This window comes from Diplotaxodon limnothrissa, linkage group LG13 (genome assembly GCF_057381915.1).
Source record: "Diplotaxodon limnothrissa isolate DT_005_m linkage group LG13, D_limnothrissa_male_GT1.1, whole genome shotgun sequence".
In the NCBI taxonomy this organism is placed as follows: domain Eukaryota; kingdom Metazoa; phylum Chordata; class Actinopteri; order Cichliformes; family Cichlidae; genus Diplotaxodon; species Diplotaxodon limnothrissa.
This window is the reverse complement of record NC_140608.1, coordinates 33,079,276-33,097,359: the sequence shown is the minus strand read 5'-3', so window position 1 is coordinate 33,097,359 and position 18,084 is coordinate 33,079,276. Positions and strand designations below refer to the sequence as shown.

The following is an 18,084-nucleotide window of genomic DNA, read 5'->3' as shown; positions in this document are numbered from 1 at the left end:
CGCCTCACAGGCCAGATTTTATTTTTACAAACCAATAACTGTGATGTATGAGAGCATATATTTATAGGATCACCCCCTACCAACACATCCGTTTTTTTGTTTTTTTTGTTTTGTTTGTTGGTTTTGTTTGTTTTCTTATTTCGGATTATGTGATTGTTTCAATTGCTTCTATAGTTGTAAATATTCTCTCTTTATGACTTGGATGTAAATTAAAATACTATTTTGGTATCTAAGGCAGATAACCTAAGCAAGAAGTATGCTTACATGATGTACAGACTGTGAATGCCTGCTTTTGAAACCTTAATAAAAAAAAATATAAATCAAAAAAAAAAAGAGTTTCAATTCAGGACATGAAACAGTTCCTTTATATTTTAAAACTTGTTTTAAAATAAGACAAGAACACAAGTGCACATTACAAACTACCAGTCAGAGGTATGAAGGAACCTTACAGTAATGGGTAAAAGCAACAATCACCCTTTTCAATATTCCACTCATTTGTTTTATTTCATTATTTGTTTGGCAACTGGCAGCTCGACACACCAGGACATAATCCAAATTAATCTCCGAGAGCGTCCTAGTCCAAAGCTGTACAAGAAGAGCATTAAAATGTTTGTGTATCAGATCTCTTTGCACAGGTTGGGATATCTCTTCAGAAGCGCCGTGGCTTGCTTTGGTGGCAGACGTCCTCCCTGGATGTTGCTCTGTCCAGCTTTATTCTTCGCATCAGCCTACGAAGGAAGAAGAAGATTTATTACAGATGTGTTTATGAGAGTAATGTTTCTAAACTACAACAAGGACACTTCTGCCCACTTTCAGCCCAACATTTTGCAGGAGTTCAGAGTTTAGAAAGAATAATGAGGAAGAAGCACAGGTGTGTGCTTCTAGTCTCCCAGGGCTGTTGCTGAGCTGGCCGGTTCACTGAAATGTAACTGTACCTTCTATAAAGTAACCGAACTCTCAGCTCAATGTCAAAACACAGAAAACTGATGTAAACCACCAGTCAAAGGTCGAATGTTTTTTCTTTATTTTCATAACTATTTACATTGTAGATTCTCACTGAAGGCATCAGAAGTATGAATGGACACATTTGGAATTATGTAGTAAACACAAAAATGTGAAATAATTCAACTTTTTTTATACTGTAGATTCTTCCAAATCCCCCCTTTGCTTCGATTAATGCTTTGCACACTCTTGGCCTTCTCTCCGTGGGTTTCACGAGGTCGTCACCTGGAATGGTTTTCCAACAGTCTTGAAGGAGTTCCCAGAGATGCTGAGCACTTGTCGGCCTGTTTGCCTTCATCCCAAACCATCGCCACTGGGTTTAGGTCAGCTGACTGTGGAGGCCAGGGCACCTGGTGCAGCACTCCATCACTCTCCTTCTTGGACCAATAGCCCTCACACAGCCTGGAGGTGTGTTTGGGGTCATTGTGCTGTTGAAAAATAAATGATGGTCCAACTAAGTGCAAACTGGATGGGATGTGTCTGCAGGATGCTGTGAGCCACGCTGGTTCAGAATTCTGAATAAATCCCCAAGAGTGTCACCAGCAAAGTACCCCCACACCATCACACCTCCTCCTCCATGGTCACGGTGGGAACCATGCATGCAGACCGCAGTGGACCATCAGACCAAAGCACAGATGTCCACTGCTTGTGTTTCTTGGCCCAAACAAATCTCTTCTGCTTGTTGCTTCTCCTTAGTCGTGGTTTCTCTGCAGCTATTTGACCATAAAGGCCTGATTCACACCGTCTCTGAACAGTTGATGGTGAGATGTGTCTGCTACTGGAGCTCTGTGTGGCATCTATCTGGGCTCTAACCTGAGGAGCTGTTAACTTGTGATTTCTGAGGCTGGTGACTCGGATGAATGTATCCTCAGCAGCAGAGGGGACTCTGGGACGGTCCTCATGTGAGCCTGTTTTGTTGTAGTGTTTGATGGTATTGTGACTGCACTGCACACAGTCAGTTTTAGCCATTTTTAGGACTGACTGACCTTCAGTTCTTAAAGTCATGATGGGCTGTTGTTTCTCTTTATTAGCTGATTGGATCTGTCAAATAGGGCTGTCAACTATTTACCAACCTGCCCTGCACAACACAACTGATGGTCCCAACAGCAATAAGAAGGCAAGAAACTCCACAAATGAACGCTGACAGGCTCACCTGTGAGGTGACCATGTCAGGTGACAACATCATGACGCTCACTGAGAGAAGGCCGAGGGTTTGCAGCCCTGTCAACAAAGCAAAGTGTGGCTGCTTTGAGGAATCTAAAATATGAAACATATTTTTATCCATTTATTTAGTTATCTTGTTTTTTTCTTTGCTACATAATCCTGTGTATCTTGCTTCATATAGCTGATGCCTTCAGTTTGTATCTACAATGTAGAAATGAGGAAAAATAAAGAAAAATCATTACATGAGAAGGTGGTTCCAAACGTTTGACTGGTAGTGTATATCTGTTAGGAATGGTTGTTTTCTGCCACTTGGTTAAGGTAAGTTGTACATCAAGATCACACGAGGATACATAATTTGCATATGATGCATAATTTATTTTCCATTTGTGTTACTCTAAAATAACAGTAACACTCTTCTCCATCCCCATTCTTAGTTTTTCTGTACTGCTAGAGTCACAGTTAATGCATGGGCATGTTTCACTGAATTCTGCAGAGCATGGACATACCTGAGCCTTTTCCACACACATATAAAAGCTGTTAATCTCATTAGAGCACAGAGTGTCCACAAAGTTGTTCTGCTTCCAACAGGCCATCAGGACTGACATTTCAGTGATACAAGAGGCCTCTGTGGAGAAAGACATTCGTGTTTACACATTAATCCAACTTGAGTCATTCATAATAAATCATTTAACTGGACTTCTACAGGCAACTACAAGTGTAAAGTAAATCCAGATACTTGTGTATAAACACAGAAACGTAACTCTGTTGTAGTTCTTTGAGAAAAACGTTTAATAAATGAATAAAATGTCTATTTGTGATTGATCTGAAACATCCTGCAGATCAAACTGACGTTTTAAATCATCTAAAGGCGGAGACATCTGTCAATTAATATTGCTCTTCTATTCTTCTACGACATCAGTATCCGGTCACTTTTGCAGCATTTAGTTCAATTTGAGTGGAGCACAGCCCCAAGCTCCACCCTGCTGCTACCATCAGCACTGAACTACGCTGCATGTAGTCAGCCTGTGGTGGGCCTTCTGCAGTCAGCCCTCTCGGTCCGTTAATCCTGCCGCGCTGATGTATTCATGTCTTTATGTTCTTACCCCCTTTCTTGGGTTTTCGGTTCGCTACAGCGTCTTTCAGAACCAGAGCCCTGTTGGGTTTGAGCACTGGTTTTCCGTTCTGTCCGCGGAGCAGTCTGCTGACCTTCTCCTGGAACACGATGCCTCCCTGCGTGGCCATCGTAGTGTGAAAGTCCTCCCCTCACTGTGCCTCAGCTCCACGGGGAGCTGCTGCCTCGCCGAGGAAATATTTTGAAACTTTGAGAATGAAAAAGCAGAAGAAAAGCTCTCAGTGTTTGTCTCGGTGCTTCATTACCTCACCAAGCTTAGCTGCGCGGCGCCATGTTTTACCGTAGAAAGAAATTAATTGTCGTAAAGGTCTTCTTCTGCTTTATATTATTATTGGCATATATTAGCATTGCAGCAAAACGCTGCATTACCGCCACCAACTGGCGTGGAGTGTGGACCGAAATGTCAAAAAATAAAGATAAAAAATCAAATCCTCCCAAACAAACGAGTCTGCCTTAAAAACAAACTATGGCCTGATAACTCTCACTTCTCCAGTTCTTACGAAATAAATCAACCAAGTCCAGCTTCACGTTCACATCACCAAGCTTTTGGATCATTGTCTTTTTTACAGCATCATATTTCTGACGATGCACTAAAACATGTTCTGTTGTTTCTTCTTCTCTATTGCAGAGTCGGTGTCGTAATGTGTACGTGTGGCGTGACATCATTTGCAAACGTTTTTTTAAATAATTGAAGGAAAACAAGTTACAAGAACACAAAAACGTTTAAAAGACAAGCCAGGGACTCACAGCAATAGCATTAAGAGTCAGAGAATATAATGAAATAAGACAGTAATAATGTTTTCATAAATAAGTAAATACACAGCAGGAGATTTTAAATAAAAACTGCAGTTTCTTACACAATTCAAGTTGTTTTCACAGCTTTCTGGTTGATGCAGCCAGCAATAGAGCTTCATTAATGTAAAAAATAGGACAGGGTTCTTGTTGCTAAATTTACAGTTATGAATGAACAGATTGATGGCATTATAATGGCATGGTCCAAAGCCAACAATAAAAGGATACTCAGTGGTAGCATCGGCTTGATACAAATCTTTATAAAAATCAAAAAATAACACAAATATTACTTTCAATGAGATGAGAATAATTATACTCGATAATAATCAATAATATAAAATATACAAGTTTTCTATTACTGGAGATATGTTGAGTTAGTTTTCCAGAAAATAGCTTCACCATTCCAGGAAGATACATCAGGGTCTAACTCCTCTAATACTGAAACCAATGAAGAAGTGAAATGATAAAATTCTAGCATCAAGCAAAAATGTAATTATATGCAACATTCTCTGACTGGAAGAAATTAGTTTAACATTTAAACTTATTTTCTGCACATTCCAGCACATAAAATAAAATATTTTGTGTGTTTACACTCAGTCTTTCAAATAGATGCAAGTAAAACACAGCAGAAAATAAATAAAGTCAAAGACTCAGCGGTCCTGTTGCTCTATTTTCACCTGTAAAGCAGGAGTGGGGTAGGCGGAGGTTTACCCTGGTGCAGGTGTGCCGCGGTCAGTGGAAGAATCCGCGAGTTTCTCTGTGAGTTTCCCATTACGTCGTAGCTACTCGGTGCTTGTTGGAAGTTTAGGGGTTTTTTCGCTGTAAAAAGAAGTTTTCTTCCCACGCACAGCGGACACTAATGTTTTTGTCACTTTTTATGGAATCAAACTCAAAGTAAGGTCAGTACTTCCACGCTTTAAACGCTGCACGCTCATACTCTCTCCACACTCGATATGTGATCCATTGTTGATCTGCACACAGCTGTTGTCACGAACGTCGCACTCGCTTACGTCACTGTCATGAGACATTCTCGCAAAATAAATCATGGTTTTAGTAACGCAGTAACGCAGCGTTCCTACGGGAAAGTAACGGTAATCTAATTACCGTTTTTGCAGTAATCCCTTACTTTACTCGTTACTTGAAAAAAGTAATCGGATTACAGTAACGCCATTCTCGTCCTTTTAGATCTGAGCTCAGCCTTTGACACCATTTCTCACTCTGTCCTTCTAAGCAGACTTTCCTCTCTCTGCATCTCTGACACACCCCTCGCCTGGTTTCAATCATATCTCCTCGACCGCTCCCAGTTTATTCAACTAAGATCATTCCGCTCTCGTCTATTCCCCGTCACCTCTGGTGTACCCCAAGGCTCAGTTTTAGGCCCTCTTCTCTTTATAATATACATCCTCCCTCTAGGTACCATCTTCCGCAAATTTGATCTTCAGTTTCACTGTTTTGCTGATGACACCCAGTTATATCTCTCTTGCAAACCTGATTCCTCCCTCCCACCTTCTTCCCTTACAGAATGTCTATCCGAGTTAAAATCCTGGTTTTTTAATTTTCTAAAGCTCAATGAGGATAAAACTGAGATCCTCCTTATTGGCACCAAATCCAGCCTTTTGAAGGCTAACCTTTTCTCACTCACCATCACTCCACAGTTTTCCCTTCTCCTCAGGTTAAGAGCCTTGGTGTCATCCTAGACAGTTCGCTTTCCTATAAATCTCCCATCAGTAATCTCACCCGTTCTGCCTACTTCCATCTACGTAACATTAACAGATTGCTTCCTTCTCTTTCCACCCAGTCTACGTCCATTCTTGTACACAGTCTTGTTACCTCCCGTATTGACTACTGCAATTCTCTTCTGCATGGTCTCCCCCAAAAATCCCTCCATCAGCTTCAACTGGTTCAGAACTCTGCTGCTCGCATTATCACCAGAACCCCTCCTACCAGCACATCACCTGTTCTTCAGGAACTTCACTGGCTCACAGTGAAATTCCAGATAATTTTCAGACTTCTTCTGCTCACCTTCAAGGCCATTCATAACCTCGCTCCTCCTTACCTTTCTGACCTGTTAACCACCACCTGTTCTGCCCGTTCACTTCGTTCTTCTTCTTCTATCCAGCTTGCTGTACCTTCCTTCCGCCTCACCACCGTGGGAAGCAGAGCTTACAGCTGCTCTGCTCCCAGGCTGTGGAATTCTCTGCCCCCTGAAATAAGAAACACTGGTTCTCTCCCAGTTTAAATCCCAACTCAAAGCTCATCTGTTCAAATCTGCATATTCACTGTGAATCCACTGTTTGTTCATTTTATCTTGTGCTTTTGTTTTATTGTTCTTATTCTGCCATTGTTTTACTAAGTGTTTTATCCTATTGTAAAGTGTCCTTGGGTGACTTGAAAGGCGCTCATAAATAAAATCTATTATTATTATTATTATTATTATTACTGCCCATCTCTGAACCCTAGTAAATACAAAATGCAGACTCTTTTTGATGATGGTTTCATTTATTGAAGGAAAAACGCTATCCATCTACCCGCCCATGTGACAAAGTGCCTAACCTTGTTAAATTCTGAATTTCTTTAAATAACAATATATTTTGGAAAGCTCAGATCAGTTTCAGGTGTGAGTACTGCCACACCTGCTGAATCAAGAAATCCCTTAAGCAGAACCTGTCTGACAAACTGAAGCAGGCTAAAAGATTTAATTTTGTTTGATTGTCAGTTGTTGGGATAGGATATCTTTCTAAGCCATGCTATAGCTATTAGGAATGGTTCTTGGTCAAAGTAGACATTCATTTTACCCGAATCTTTCCACTCATAATTGTTTCCCTCCATTTATTTTTCACAACATTAATTTCACCTTCCTCTGTATCCTCCTCACACTTTTGTTGGGACCATGGGTGCTTCTGCACAGCTGGTGCTAGTAACAGCAGCCTCCTGTGAGCCTTGTTGTTGCTGCTACAGTTGATGGTGCAGCTGCTGCTGCAGCCCTGACTTCTAACACGTCGGTTCATCTGACACACTTTGCTGCATTTATTCTCAATTTTACAGCTCCACCATTTCCCCATTTCTTCCACACTATACTCTGTTGGAGCGCGAGCTCACCGCAAAGGCCAGGAATGAGTCAGCTGCGTTAAGAGATTTAACTGGGTAATCTAATGAAAATCAAGGAATGGTCAGCTGTCAGTGTTTGTAAGGCCAACCAAGCAATTTGCAATCACGTTTACCTTCTGGTGCTTTCAATAGTGAGACATACCCTTCCCCCCAAAGTCCTTAGAGAAGAAGTATAAATACAAATATGTGGTGCTAATTATGAGATATTAGCCTTAAAGATAAAAGTGATTCCCAACAGTTACTCAGTCCAGCTCTGTCCACAAATGGAGAAAACCTGGAACAGAAGAGAACCTTCCCAAACCAAATTACTCCAAGATTGCACTGATGATTCATCCAGGAGGTCACAAAACCCAGGCGTCCATGGGAGCTTTCCAAGGAGAAAACTCACATTTAGTCATATTACTACCACACACCTGTATTTGTTTAGGATATCATGATAAACCAACACAAAGTACTGTGGAATTGTGAAGTGGAAGGAAAATACTACAGGGAGTTTAAAATGTTTTACAAATAAAAGTTTGACAGATGTGATGTGATTATTTATTAAGCTTCCTTTGATACCCAGTATGAATCCAGCTGATCTGTGAAGGCCTCAGATGTTTGTGAGAGAACATTAGTAAACAAACAGCACCACCACCAAGACTGAGGAACACATCTAAGGGGGTCAGGGATGAAAGTGTGGAGAAGTTATAAAAACAAAAACAAACCCCAAGTTTTAAACATCTCAAAGCGCACTGTTCAATCTATCATCCAAAAAAAGAGTAAAGTGGACCTAGTTTGGAAAGAAGAATGGGTGAAAATTACAATCTGTGGATGTGCAAAGCTGGTAGAGACTTGCAGCTTAATTTCAGTTAAAACTGTTCAACAAAGTTCAAAGAAAGTTTGATAAGACTGTTTTATTCCTTTGCCCTATGGGTCACTAATTTTCTCTGCCAGTTTGACACCTGTGAAGATAAGAAAAATAAGGATTTTAGCCATACTTTATTCGACTTCAGCACTCTGGAGGACTGCAAACAAGACCTGGACAGTCTACGGTATTTTATTGATGTTCCGAGCACGCTCCGTAAGTCTGTGGAGTTCAGCCCAGAACATCACGCCACTCAATCAGGTGATCTGCATCCACACTAGAGGCTTTCTGTGCTTCTCTATTTTCTTGTCTACACAGAACAATTAATGCAGGTTTAATCAGCATATCACTTTCCTGTTTTTCTTGTTATTATTATTGTTGGTTTTGGGTCAATCAGACTAAATCTTGGGTGGCTGTACGGTCTTATTCCACTTGCCCTGAAATTGAATTAAATATTTGTGTTGTAAGTGAAAATGTTCTGATGTCAAATCTTAATGTTCAACCGATATGCGTTGCTGAAATTAACATGCTGTCATCTACTTGCCCTTTACAGAATAGAAACACAGATTTTGCCTAATGGAGTACTCAAGACCCCTCGCGTTGAAAAAAAACTAAAGGAATGTCAGATTATAAGTGGAGTGCACATCACTAAGATACATTAATTTAATCTGAAGAACATTTTTAAGGTGGCGAAGTAGATGTCCATCACTACAGTCATTTGGTCTCATTCTGCCTCGCCTTCCTCGATCCTCAGTATGTGCTCGGCTTCTCTTCTACTTGGTCTATGTCTACATGGTGTTCAGAGAGAATGCAGGACAAGTCTTAACATCTGCTGTTGTCTGAGGGAGGCGGCATCAGCACAAATAACACTGGTACGGTGCGTGGTATCATGTGCCAGCTTTGTAACAACAGCTTTCAGAGTAAATAACACACCCATACAGTCATACTGTAAAAATATATGAGGAAATCATGAGACATAATCTGAAATGTCACCTTAGCTGCAGGACTGGCTGTACTCAGACTCCACTCTTCAGCCTTTTGAAGCTCTCTGTCTGAAAATAGCTGCGAGCGGAACGTGTGAACGAGAGGGCAGGAGGAATATCTCAGAACAACAAAGAGACAGCTAAATAATTCTTTGTTCATCACTATCAGAGATGAACCCTGACTCGTTAAAGGAAAGTGTGCGTTCAAACTGCTTTCTGTATTTTAGATAATCTTTTAAAACTTTCACAAAAACTACAATTTCATTTTGAAAACACACACACTTTACTCATTAGTTAAAAAACTGGTAAATCCACTCTTTAAACCCCTGGTGAAACTCTTTCCTGTTAACTCCCCGTCGGCTCACACACTTCAGAACATGTTTCAACACATTCTGTCAGTGTAATTTCCCCCCAAAGGGCTGGAGCATGTATTCACTTCAGTTTGGTTGTCTGTCTGTCTGTTAGCAGACCACTTTTTTTTTTCAAGATACCAATACCAGCTGGAGCTGATTTAACTTTGGTGAAAATCGGGTCAAGATCACACCACAATGTGACAATTATTCGAACTTTATATTATTCACAATTTTTCCAGGATCATTTTCCAACTTCACAACAATATACTAAACCTTGGGAGTACCTAGGTTATAGTCATGACCTGTTTGAAGCTGAGGCTGAGCTTCAGAAGCATTGTGTCAAGGCTTGGTTCAGCTGTCAGGTGATCAGCTGACTTGTGAATCATTGTCACGATCTGATGTGTGTTTAGGTGGTGATTTGGTGAAAGAGATAGCGAACCAGTACGCGACATAATGGGACATGGAAGCAGTGATGACCTTCCACCTGTTCATAAGTAAACGTAATCTTTTATCTGTTTTGGTATCTATCTATCTATCTATCTATCTATCTATCTATCTATCTATCTATCTATCTATCTATCTATCTATCTATCTGTCTATCTGTCTGTCTATCTGTCTGTCTGTCTGTCTGTCTGTCTGTCTATCTCTATCTCTATCTCTCTCTCTCTCTCTCAGGGGCGTGCTGGGTGTTTTTTATATAAAATATAAAACACCCAGCACGCCCCTGCGGGCGGTTTATCCTTCAAGCTCGGGTCCTCTACCAGAGGCCTGGGAGCTTGAGGGTCCTGCGCAGTATCTTAGCTGTTCCCAGGACTGCGCTCTTCTGGACAGAGATCTCCGATGTTGTTCCCGGGATCTGCTGGAGCCACTCGCCTAGCTTGGGAGTCACCGCACCTAGTGCTCCGATTACCACGGGGACCACCGTTACCTTCACCCTCCACATCCTCTCGAGCTCTTCTCTGAGCCCTTGGTATTTCTCCAGCTTCTCGTGTTCCTTCTTCCTGATATTGCTGTCATTCGGGACCGCTACATCGGTCTTGCCTGGTGTGATAGACCCCAGCCTCTATGGATCTCAGAGCTTGTTCTTGTGCTGCCATGATTAGTGCCTCTGTGCTGTCTTTCAGTCCAGCTTTGTCCAGCCACTGGTAGGATTTCTGGATATCAGCCACCTCCTCTATCTGCCGGTGGTACATACCGTGCAGGGGCCTGTCCTTCCATGATGGTTCCTCGTCTCCCTCCTCTTTCTTGGGTTTCTGCTGCCTGAGGTATTCACTGAGCACTCGGTCAGTTGGGGCCATCTTCCCAATGTATTCTTGGATGTTCGTTGTCTCATCCTGGACTGTGGTGCTGACACTCACCAGTCCCCGGCCCCCTTCCTTCCGCTTAGCGTACAGCCTCAGGGTGCTGGACTTGGGGTGAAACCCTCCATGCATGGTAAGGAGCTTTCTTGTCTTTATGTCAGTGGCTTCTATCTCCTCCTTTGGCCAGCCTATTACCCCAGCAGGGTACCTGATCACGGGCAGGGCATAGGTGTTGATGGCCCGGATCTTGTTCTTACCATTCAGCTGACTCCTCAGGACTTGCCTGACCCTCTGCAGGTACTTGGTGGTTGCAGCTTTTCTAGCGGCCTCTTCATGGTTCCCATTCGCCTGCGGGATCCCCAGGTACTTGTAACTGTCCTCTATGTCTGCAATGTTGCCTTCTGGTAGTTCAATCCCCTCAGTTCTGACTACCTTCCCTCTCTTTGTTACCATCCGACTACACTTCTCCAGTCCGAACGACATTCCAATGTCATTGCTGTATAGTCTGGTAGTGTGGATCAGTGAATCGATGTCTCGTTCACTCTTGGCATACAGCTTGATGTCATCCATGTACAGGAGGTGGCTGACAACTGCTCCGTTCCGTAGTCGGTATCCGTAGCCAGTCTTGTTAATGATCTCACTGAGGGGGTTCAGGCCTATGCAGAACAGCAGTGGGGACAGAGCATCTCCTTGGTAGATCCCGCACTTGATGGTGACTTGTGCTATGGGCTTGGAGTTGGCCTCTAGTGTTGTACGCCACATCCCCATTGAGTTCCTGATGAAGGCTCTTAGGGTCCCATTGATCTTGTACAATTCTAGGCATTCCAGTATCCAGCTGTGGGGCATTGAGTCATAGGCCTTCTTGTAATCAATCCAGGCAGTGCACAGGTTGGTCAGTCTGGTCTTGCAGTCTCGGCTGATTGTTCTGTCTACCAGTAGCTGGTGTTTTGCGCCTCTGGTATTCTTGCCAATTCCTTTCTGTGTCCCGCTCATGTATTGACCCATGTGCCTGTTCATCTTAGCCGATATGATGCCTGATAGGAGCTTCCATGTAGTACTGAGGCAGGTTATTGGTCGGTAGTTGGAGGGGACCGGTCCCTTCTTGGGGTCCTTGGGGATCAGGACCGTCCGGCCTTCAGTTAGCCATTCCGGGTGTCTCTCGTTAACTAGCAGCTGGTTCATTTGTGCTGCCAGACGCTCGTGGAGTGCAGTCAGCTTCTTCAGCCAGTAGGCGTGAACCATGTCGGGCCCTGGTGCTGTCCAACTCTTCATACTGGAGACCCTTTCTTGGATATCTGCCACTGTGATGGTTACTGGACCCTGTTCAGGGAGGTCGCTGTGGTCTGCCCTCAGATCCCCTAGCCACTGAGCATTGCCGTTATGGGTTGCATCCTTCTCCCATATGCTCTTCCAGTATTGCGCCGTCTCCAGCCTTGGTGGTGCTGTTCTCTTATTGTTCCCTTGCCACTGAGAGTACACCTTTGCTGGTTCTGTGGAGAACAGCTGGTTTATTCTCCTGCCTTCTATCTCTCTGGTGTACCTCCTCAAGCGGCTGGCCAAGGCTGTGAGTCTTTGCTTGGCAGTTTCCAAGGCCTCAGGTATGGACAGCTTGCTGTATTTCTTATGCACCTTCTTTGTCGCACCTTTCTGCAACTCCGTTAGTTGGCTAACCTCCCTCCGTGCTACTTTGATCTTGCCCTCTAGCCTCCTTCTCCATGGAGGGTACTGCCCCTTGTCGCTGTTCAACTTGTAGCCAAGCATCTCACTGATCACTGCTGCCGTATTGTAGATCAGCTTGTTAGTGTCGGTAATCGTGGTTGTAGGTATTGCCCGTATTGCTGCATTAACATCATCTAGCAGACCTTCTGAGGGTATATATATATATATATATATATAGATATATATATATAGACTGAAGGTGTCCACAGCAGAGTGGGCAATTTCTAAAAAAAAATGTATAAAAAGAAATGTGTATCCTCTCTTAGTCATGTTGCAGTAGGCTTTGGCTGCCAGGGCTTTCAGTGATACACTCACATTCAAACTGCTCTTCATATTTGTGGCCACCAGATGTTACCAAAGAGGACTGTGTTGCAAAGCTCCTCTGCCCTTCTGTCTCTTCTCCTCTTGCTCTCTCCCTCTCTGTCTGTGTGAGAGTGTGCAGCGAACCACGCCCTTGTCTTGCAGAGGTGATCCTTTCTTTTTTGCTTCCCATCCTTTGTTCCTGCTCACCTGAGTTTAATTAACTGTCTCACCACTAGGAGAGATCCTTACCTGAGTACAGAACTGACCGTGTTTGTGAAACTCAAACGTGTAGAGTTACAGCTGCAGTTAGCGCCTGCCTAATGCGTCCCTTAATTCTGGCAAAGCATTGGCCAGGGTTTAATCACCTGTTGGGGCAGTGTGTTTTGATGCATTCCCGACCTATAGGAGTGTGTAGCAACTTTGCTGCACTCAGCTGCATGTGACGCTGAAACAGCTGCAGTAATTCACTCCTTCACTTTCACTTTTCCTCTAGAGCAGTCTCGTGATGACATATTACACTCAGCCTTTGACCAAGTGATGAAAATTGATGGTGATACTCGCACGCAAGAGGAAAATACCCAGTTGTTGGTGCTAACAATCTACCGGGAAATAACTTTCCAGGCGGATTTTCCGATGGTGCACGCCCTGCCCTGAGTGTGAGAACCAAATGGAAAGTCCTAAAGTGCCCATGGGCCCACTGCTTTTAATGGAGGTGCCTTCTGAGCGCGTCAGCTTGAACCGATTTCTCCAGAGATGTGCGGATCAATATCGATAGTATCGATACCAACACTAGTATTGGTATCGGATCGATACATTGCTTTTATCCTTCAGTGTGTAGCCCGCTGAACTGTGTTAATTATGTCTTTGGGAAAAATAAACCTCCAACATGCACTATGAAAAATGTCCAAAGCTTTTTGTGTGCTGAAAGACACAAAAACATTCCAGGTCTCCAAAAACCCAGTTTCTGTTTAAAATGTTTCACAATTTGCTAGTTGAGAATTCGTCTCATTAATCGTGGCACACTACTCTCCCCCATTTAGCTGCCTGAGTCACATCGACAGTACTGGCCCTGTATTTACTTGGTACTGGATCGATACCAAAATGTGTAGTGTGGCACAGCACTGCTGTGAACGAGGGAAAGTGTGAATGTTGAAGGTTTTTGTTGAAGCGTCCAGGTAAGTATCTACATGTTAAATGACAACATATGTGTGTTCAAATAGCATCGACACACAGCTTCAGGTTCTTTATTTCTATATGATAATTCTTCATAATTAAACAATAAGAACAAGCAGTCTGATGTCCTGCAATCATTACGAAGCTATAATCTGAAATACAATAACACATTAAGTTTTTGCACAAAGTATCGGTATCGGATCAGTGTCATCGATACCATCCTGAATTTTACTCGGTATCGGATCAGAAAGGAGATCAGTGGTATGGCACATCACTAATCACCAGCGTGCATGGAGATATGGCTTTGTATTAGTTGTGGCGAATGATTCAACTCACTGTACCACAGAACTGAGAAAAAAGGAAGAAGTGGTACACACGGGTCTTTATTTGTTAGAGTGTGACACCGTGTGTGCAAAAGAGGGTATTACAGCTAAAAGGAAAAAAAGTGGTAGGACTGAGCTAAAGTACTCTCTGGCTCCATCCGGTGGAAGGAGCGTGAAACTGCAGGTCACTCCCCAGCCCTGGTGGACACGGGTAGAATTCATTAGAAGAGTAATAAATGCATAAATAATAAATAAATATTCTTGTTGCGTTCCCATATGTCTCCACTTCGTTAGTGACTCTAGTCACATGTATATAATGTTTCCTCTGTGAGAGCGTCTGTTCCTCTATCCCTGTGTCGCTCAGGATCTGTGTTCCCAGAGTTTCCCAGCCTCTACAGTTTTTTCAGTTCAGGTTTTCTCTTTAGTTTCTCATTTTTGATTGGTTTTCTTATCTTTGTACTGTTTTAGAATCATTAAATGGTTCACTTTTCGTTAAGTTCATTTCCTGCCCTCACTCTGCACTCTACATGATCTGCTGCCCGCAGTCTTGACAGGTCCTTTACTTCTGATACATGATTATTATCATCATTATTTATTTTTATTGTTATTAGCAGCAGTGGTATTTGACAATAGTAACTCATTCAATTAATCAGAGTTGTAAATCATTAGTATAGTATATTTTATGAAACTGATAAAACTAATAAGTGCTGCTGACCATTAGTCAGGATTACAGATGCCCACTCAACAGGTAGCAGAGGACATTACCTTATACGCACAATCCTTTGTACCAGCTTTGAACCAAACTAAGCTTTATAGACAGGAACAGGCAATCCTCACAGCCATGCCTCTTAGGCTACGTTCACACTGCAGGTCTTTATGCTCAATTCCAATTTTTGATCAAATCCGATTTTTTTTGTCATGTTGCTCACACTACAAATAAAATGTGACAGCAAACGCGCTCTAGTGTGAACGGTTCACGGTCCTCAAAGCGGCCCACATGCGCAAAAGAAGACGTCACACACAACGTGCTCTGTTTACGGAAGTAAAAATGGCGGCTACAGAGCTGGTAGGTGTTGTTGCAGGAATCTATCAATTTGTGCACAGTCGTAACCGACAGAATTTTGACAAATTCATTAGAGAAAGAAGGACACTGAGAAAACAGAGAGCCCGTGCTTTAACAGTGGCCTTGTTTGGAGCAGTGGCTGCTACCTCGGTGCAGAGGTATATATGGACATGGAGTCGGAACCAGTGAGTGGCCCTTGACTCGCTCCGTCTCCAGTTTCCGCCACCATGCTTTCTCGTTTGTCTTCTCCGGCGCTGATAATTGGCGTCTGTCTTGTGTCAGTGACGTAAAAGACGGATTTAATGTGACTTAATAATGTAAATAACCTAATAATGATCCTTATTGCTGTTTTAGAGAGGAGCGGTGCTTCAAAGGATAGTTGCAGATTTCTGTCAGACTCTGCAGATTATACAGAACAAATAAAATGTTCACGTTGTCTTCCCAACAGTTTCACTGACATCTACACCGGATGGCCAGGAAGCGTTCACGATGTCTTCTCCGGCACTGATAGTTGGCGTCTGTCTTGTGTCGGTGACGTAAAAGACGGATTTAATGCGACATGACCATCAAACAGCAGTCGCTTTCTGAAACATCGGATATGTATCGGATTCAGCACCACATATGAAAGTGACCCAGGTCGGATTTGAAAATATCGGATTTGTGCCGTTCACACTGTCACACCATGATCGGATAGATGGGTCGCAGAGGGTCAAAAAATCTGATTTGATGCGCTTTCGCCTGCAGTGTGAACGTAGCCTAAGTCTTCCCTGTTTTAGTTCCTGCAGCAGCACAGATTCCAGTACAGTTCCTGAAGCTGAAGCATTCGAAATGTAAACTCTCCCCCAGAGAGTGAGAGTGGGGGAGAGATATAGGAGAAGAGGATAATGAACTTAACCTGGGTGTCTATTGTCTTGGGTAGTCTGGGAGATGAGTGGATGATGGGGTGGGTACAGTTTTCTCTGTGGTGGGGTCGGGTGGGCTGCTCCAGATTCTGTGGGGCTGGGCGGTGCTTCTGTGGACCCCGGTCCAGATGAGCCTGGGCCCCCTGGTCTTGGTGGGTTCCAGAGAGCGGGGGTGCCTACTGGGGTCAGTAGGGGGAGCTGGCCCCAGGGAGGGGCCACTTGCCTAACCCCCACCTGTCTCCCTCTTCCCGCTCCACCACAATCACCCACACATGCAGGGCCTTGGGGTGCAGGTGTGTCACCAGGGTGCAGGGGAGGCATGTCTGTGTCTATATGGTCTGGTCTCCCCACTCTCCCTGCCGGTGGCTGACGTCCTCAGACATCGGTGCTTTGGTGGTTCTTGGTGTCCGCGCCTGGGTACTCAGGTATGCACCGGCTCCCGGTGGCTGCTTGTCGGGGCCTGGCGCCTGTGGCTCGGTCGGGCCCCTTTGGGGGGTGGGGTGCCCTCGGCCTCTGGGCCTGCGGCTCAGTCCCCTCTGGCACAGCTGGCTGCCGGTGGAGCTCAGGGGCACGTCACTGCAACCCCCTCTGGCTTCTGCTCCGTGGGTGCTGGGTGACCCCTCGCCCGGGCCTCTCCTCAGCTCTTTCCAGGAGAGTGGCGTGGTTGCCCCTCCGTTGGTCTTCCTTGGACTTTCATGCTCTGGGGGCCTCTGGATGTCTGGAGCCTGGATCTCCTCCATACCTGCTTCATGCCCTGGGGGACGGGGCTATGGCCTCTGTATAGGAATTTCTTTTACTTATGTATTAATCACATTATTTTATTGTATGATGCCTTGGTGCCACTGGATTTTAACATGTCTCACACTCATACAGTAAGACAAATGGTGGGGGGTCCAGTAAGGAAGTTGGGGGAAGCAGACGACTCCACAGGAAGAGTCTTTTGTGTCTTCGAGGACTCTGGGAGGCAGCAAGGGAGTGTGAACCTTAAGGTGTGAAACAGCTGTGTCCTGCCTTTTGTTCCTGGAGAAGGTATTTCACTGAGAGCCATGCTGGGCTCAGACTCTGCTGACCGTCTGCCCCGCGGTCATGCAGGGACTTCATCAAGCTTGGTTGTCTGTCCTTTGTGTGTTTGATTAAAGAATGTTAGCTACCGCTCGTCTGCAGGCTTTATTTAATGGAAAACTTCCACAACACCCCCCACACCCTCTAGCAGATTGTTACATGAAGGAACCTTTTGAATACAAGCGTGCTCATGCTCACAGGTGTACACACGGGTGCTCACAGACACAAACTACACCTTTCTTGGCTGCTACCTCAAAGCACACTATGCGCTGTCGCTCTTACGTGCTGCACAATGCTATCGGGCGATCGTGGCTCAAGAGTTGGGTGTTCGCCTTGTAATCGGAGGTTGCCGGTTCGAGCCTTGGCTCCGACAGTCTCGGTCGTTGTGTCCTTGGGCAAGACGCTTCACCCGTTGCCTACTGGTGGTGGTCAGAGGACCCGGTGGTGCCAGTGTCCGGCAGCCTCGCCTCTGTCAGTGCGCCCCAGGGTGGCTAATGTAGCTGCCATCACCAGTGTGTGGATGACTGGATGTGTAAAGCGCTATACAAATACAGGCCATTTACCACATAGATATATATATACACATAGATTATCGCGATGGTTTTTATGCTTGTTTTCTCTTTTTTTTCTCAACTGGTGATCCAGGTGATACATATATATATGTATATGCATGTGTATTTTTTGCCCCCCCCCCCCCCCCCTTTTTGTTGTATTTAGTATAATCCTTTATGATTATTTCTATTGTTTTTAAATCATTTATTGTATTTATCTATTGTATAAGTGTTTTTTCTCCTCTTGGGTATTTGTTACAGACAGCAAAGGAAGAATTTGGGGGGAAACATGTTTCTTTAGTGTGC

The 18,084-nt window shown here is 44.1% G+C and overlaps 1 protein-coding gene across 1 annotated transcript; it reads right to left on the bottom strand.

The window, feature by feature from the left end:
• Positions 1–356: 356 nt before the first annotated feature.
• On the bottom strand, positions 357–3,572 carry chchd1 (coiled-coil-helix-coiled-coil-helix domain containing 1). Its single transcript, XM_085369630.1, has 3 exons — positions 3,270–3,572; positions 2,673–2,791; positions 357–728 (listed from the first exon to the last, which is right to left on the bottom strand). The coding sequence occupies exons 1-3, from the start codon at positions 3,406–3,408 to the stop codon at positions 618–620; spliced, it is 369 nt and encodes a 122-aa protein (XP_085225756.1). The 5' UTR covers positions 3,409–3,572; the 3' UTR covers positions 357–617.
• Between the last annotated feature and the right edge of the window lie 14,512 nt (positions 3,573–18,084).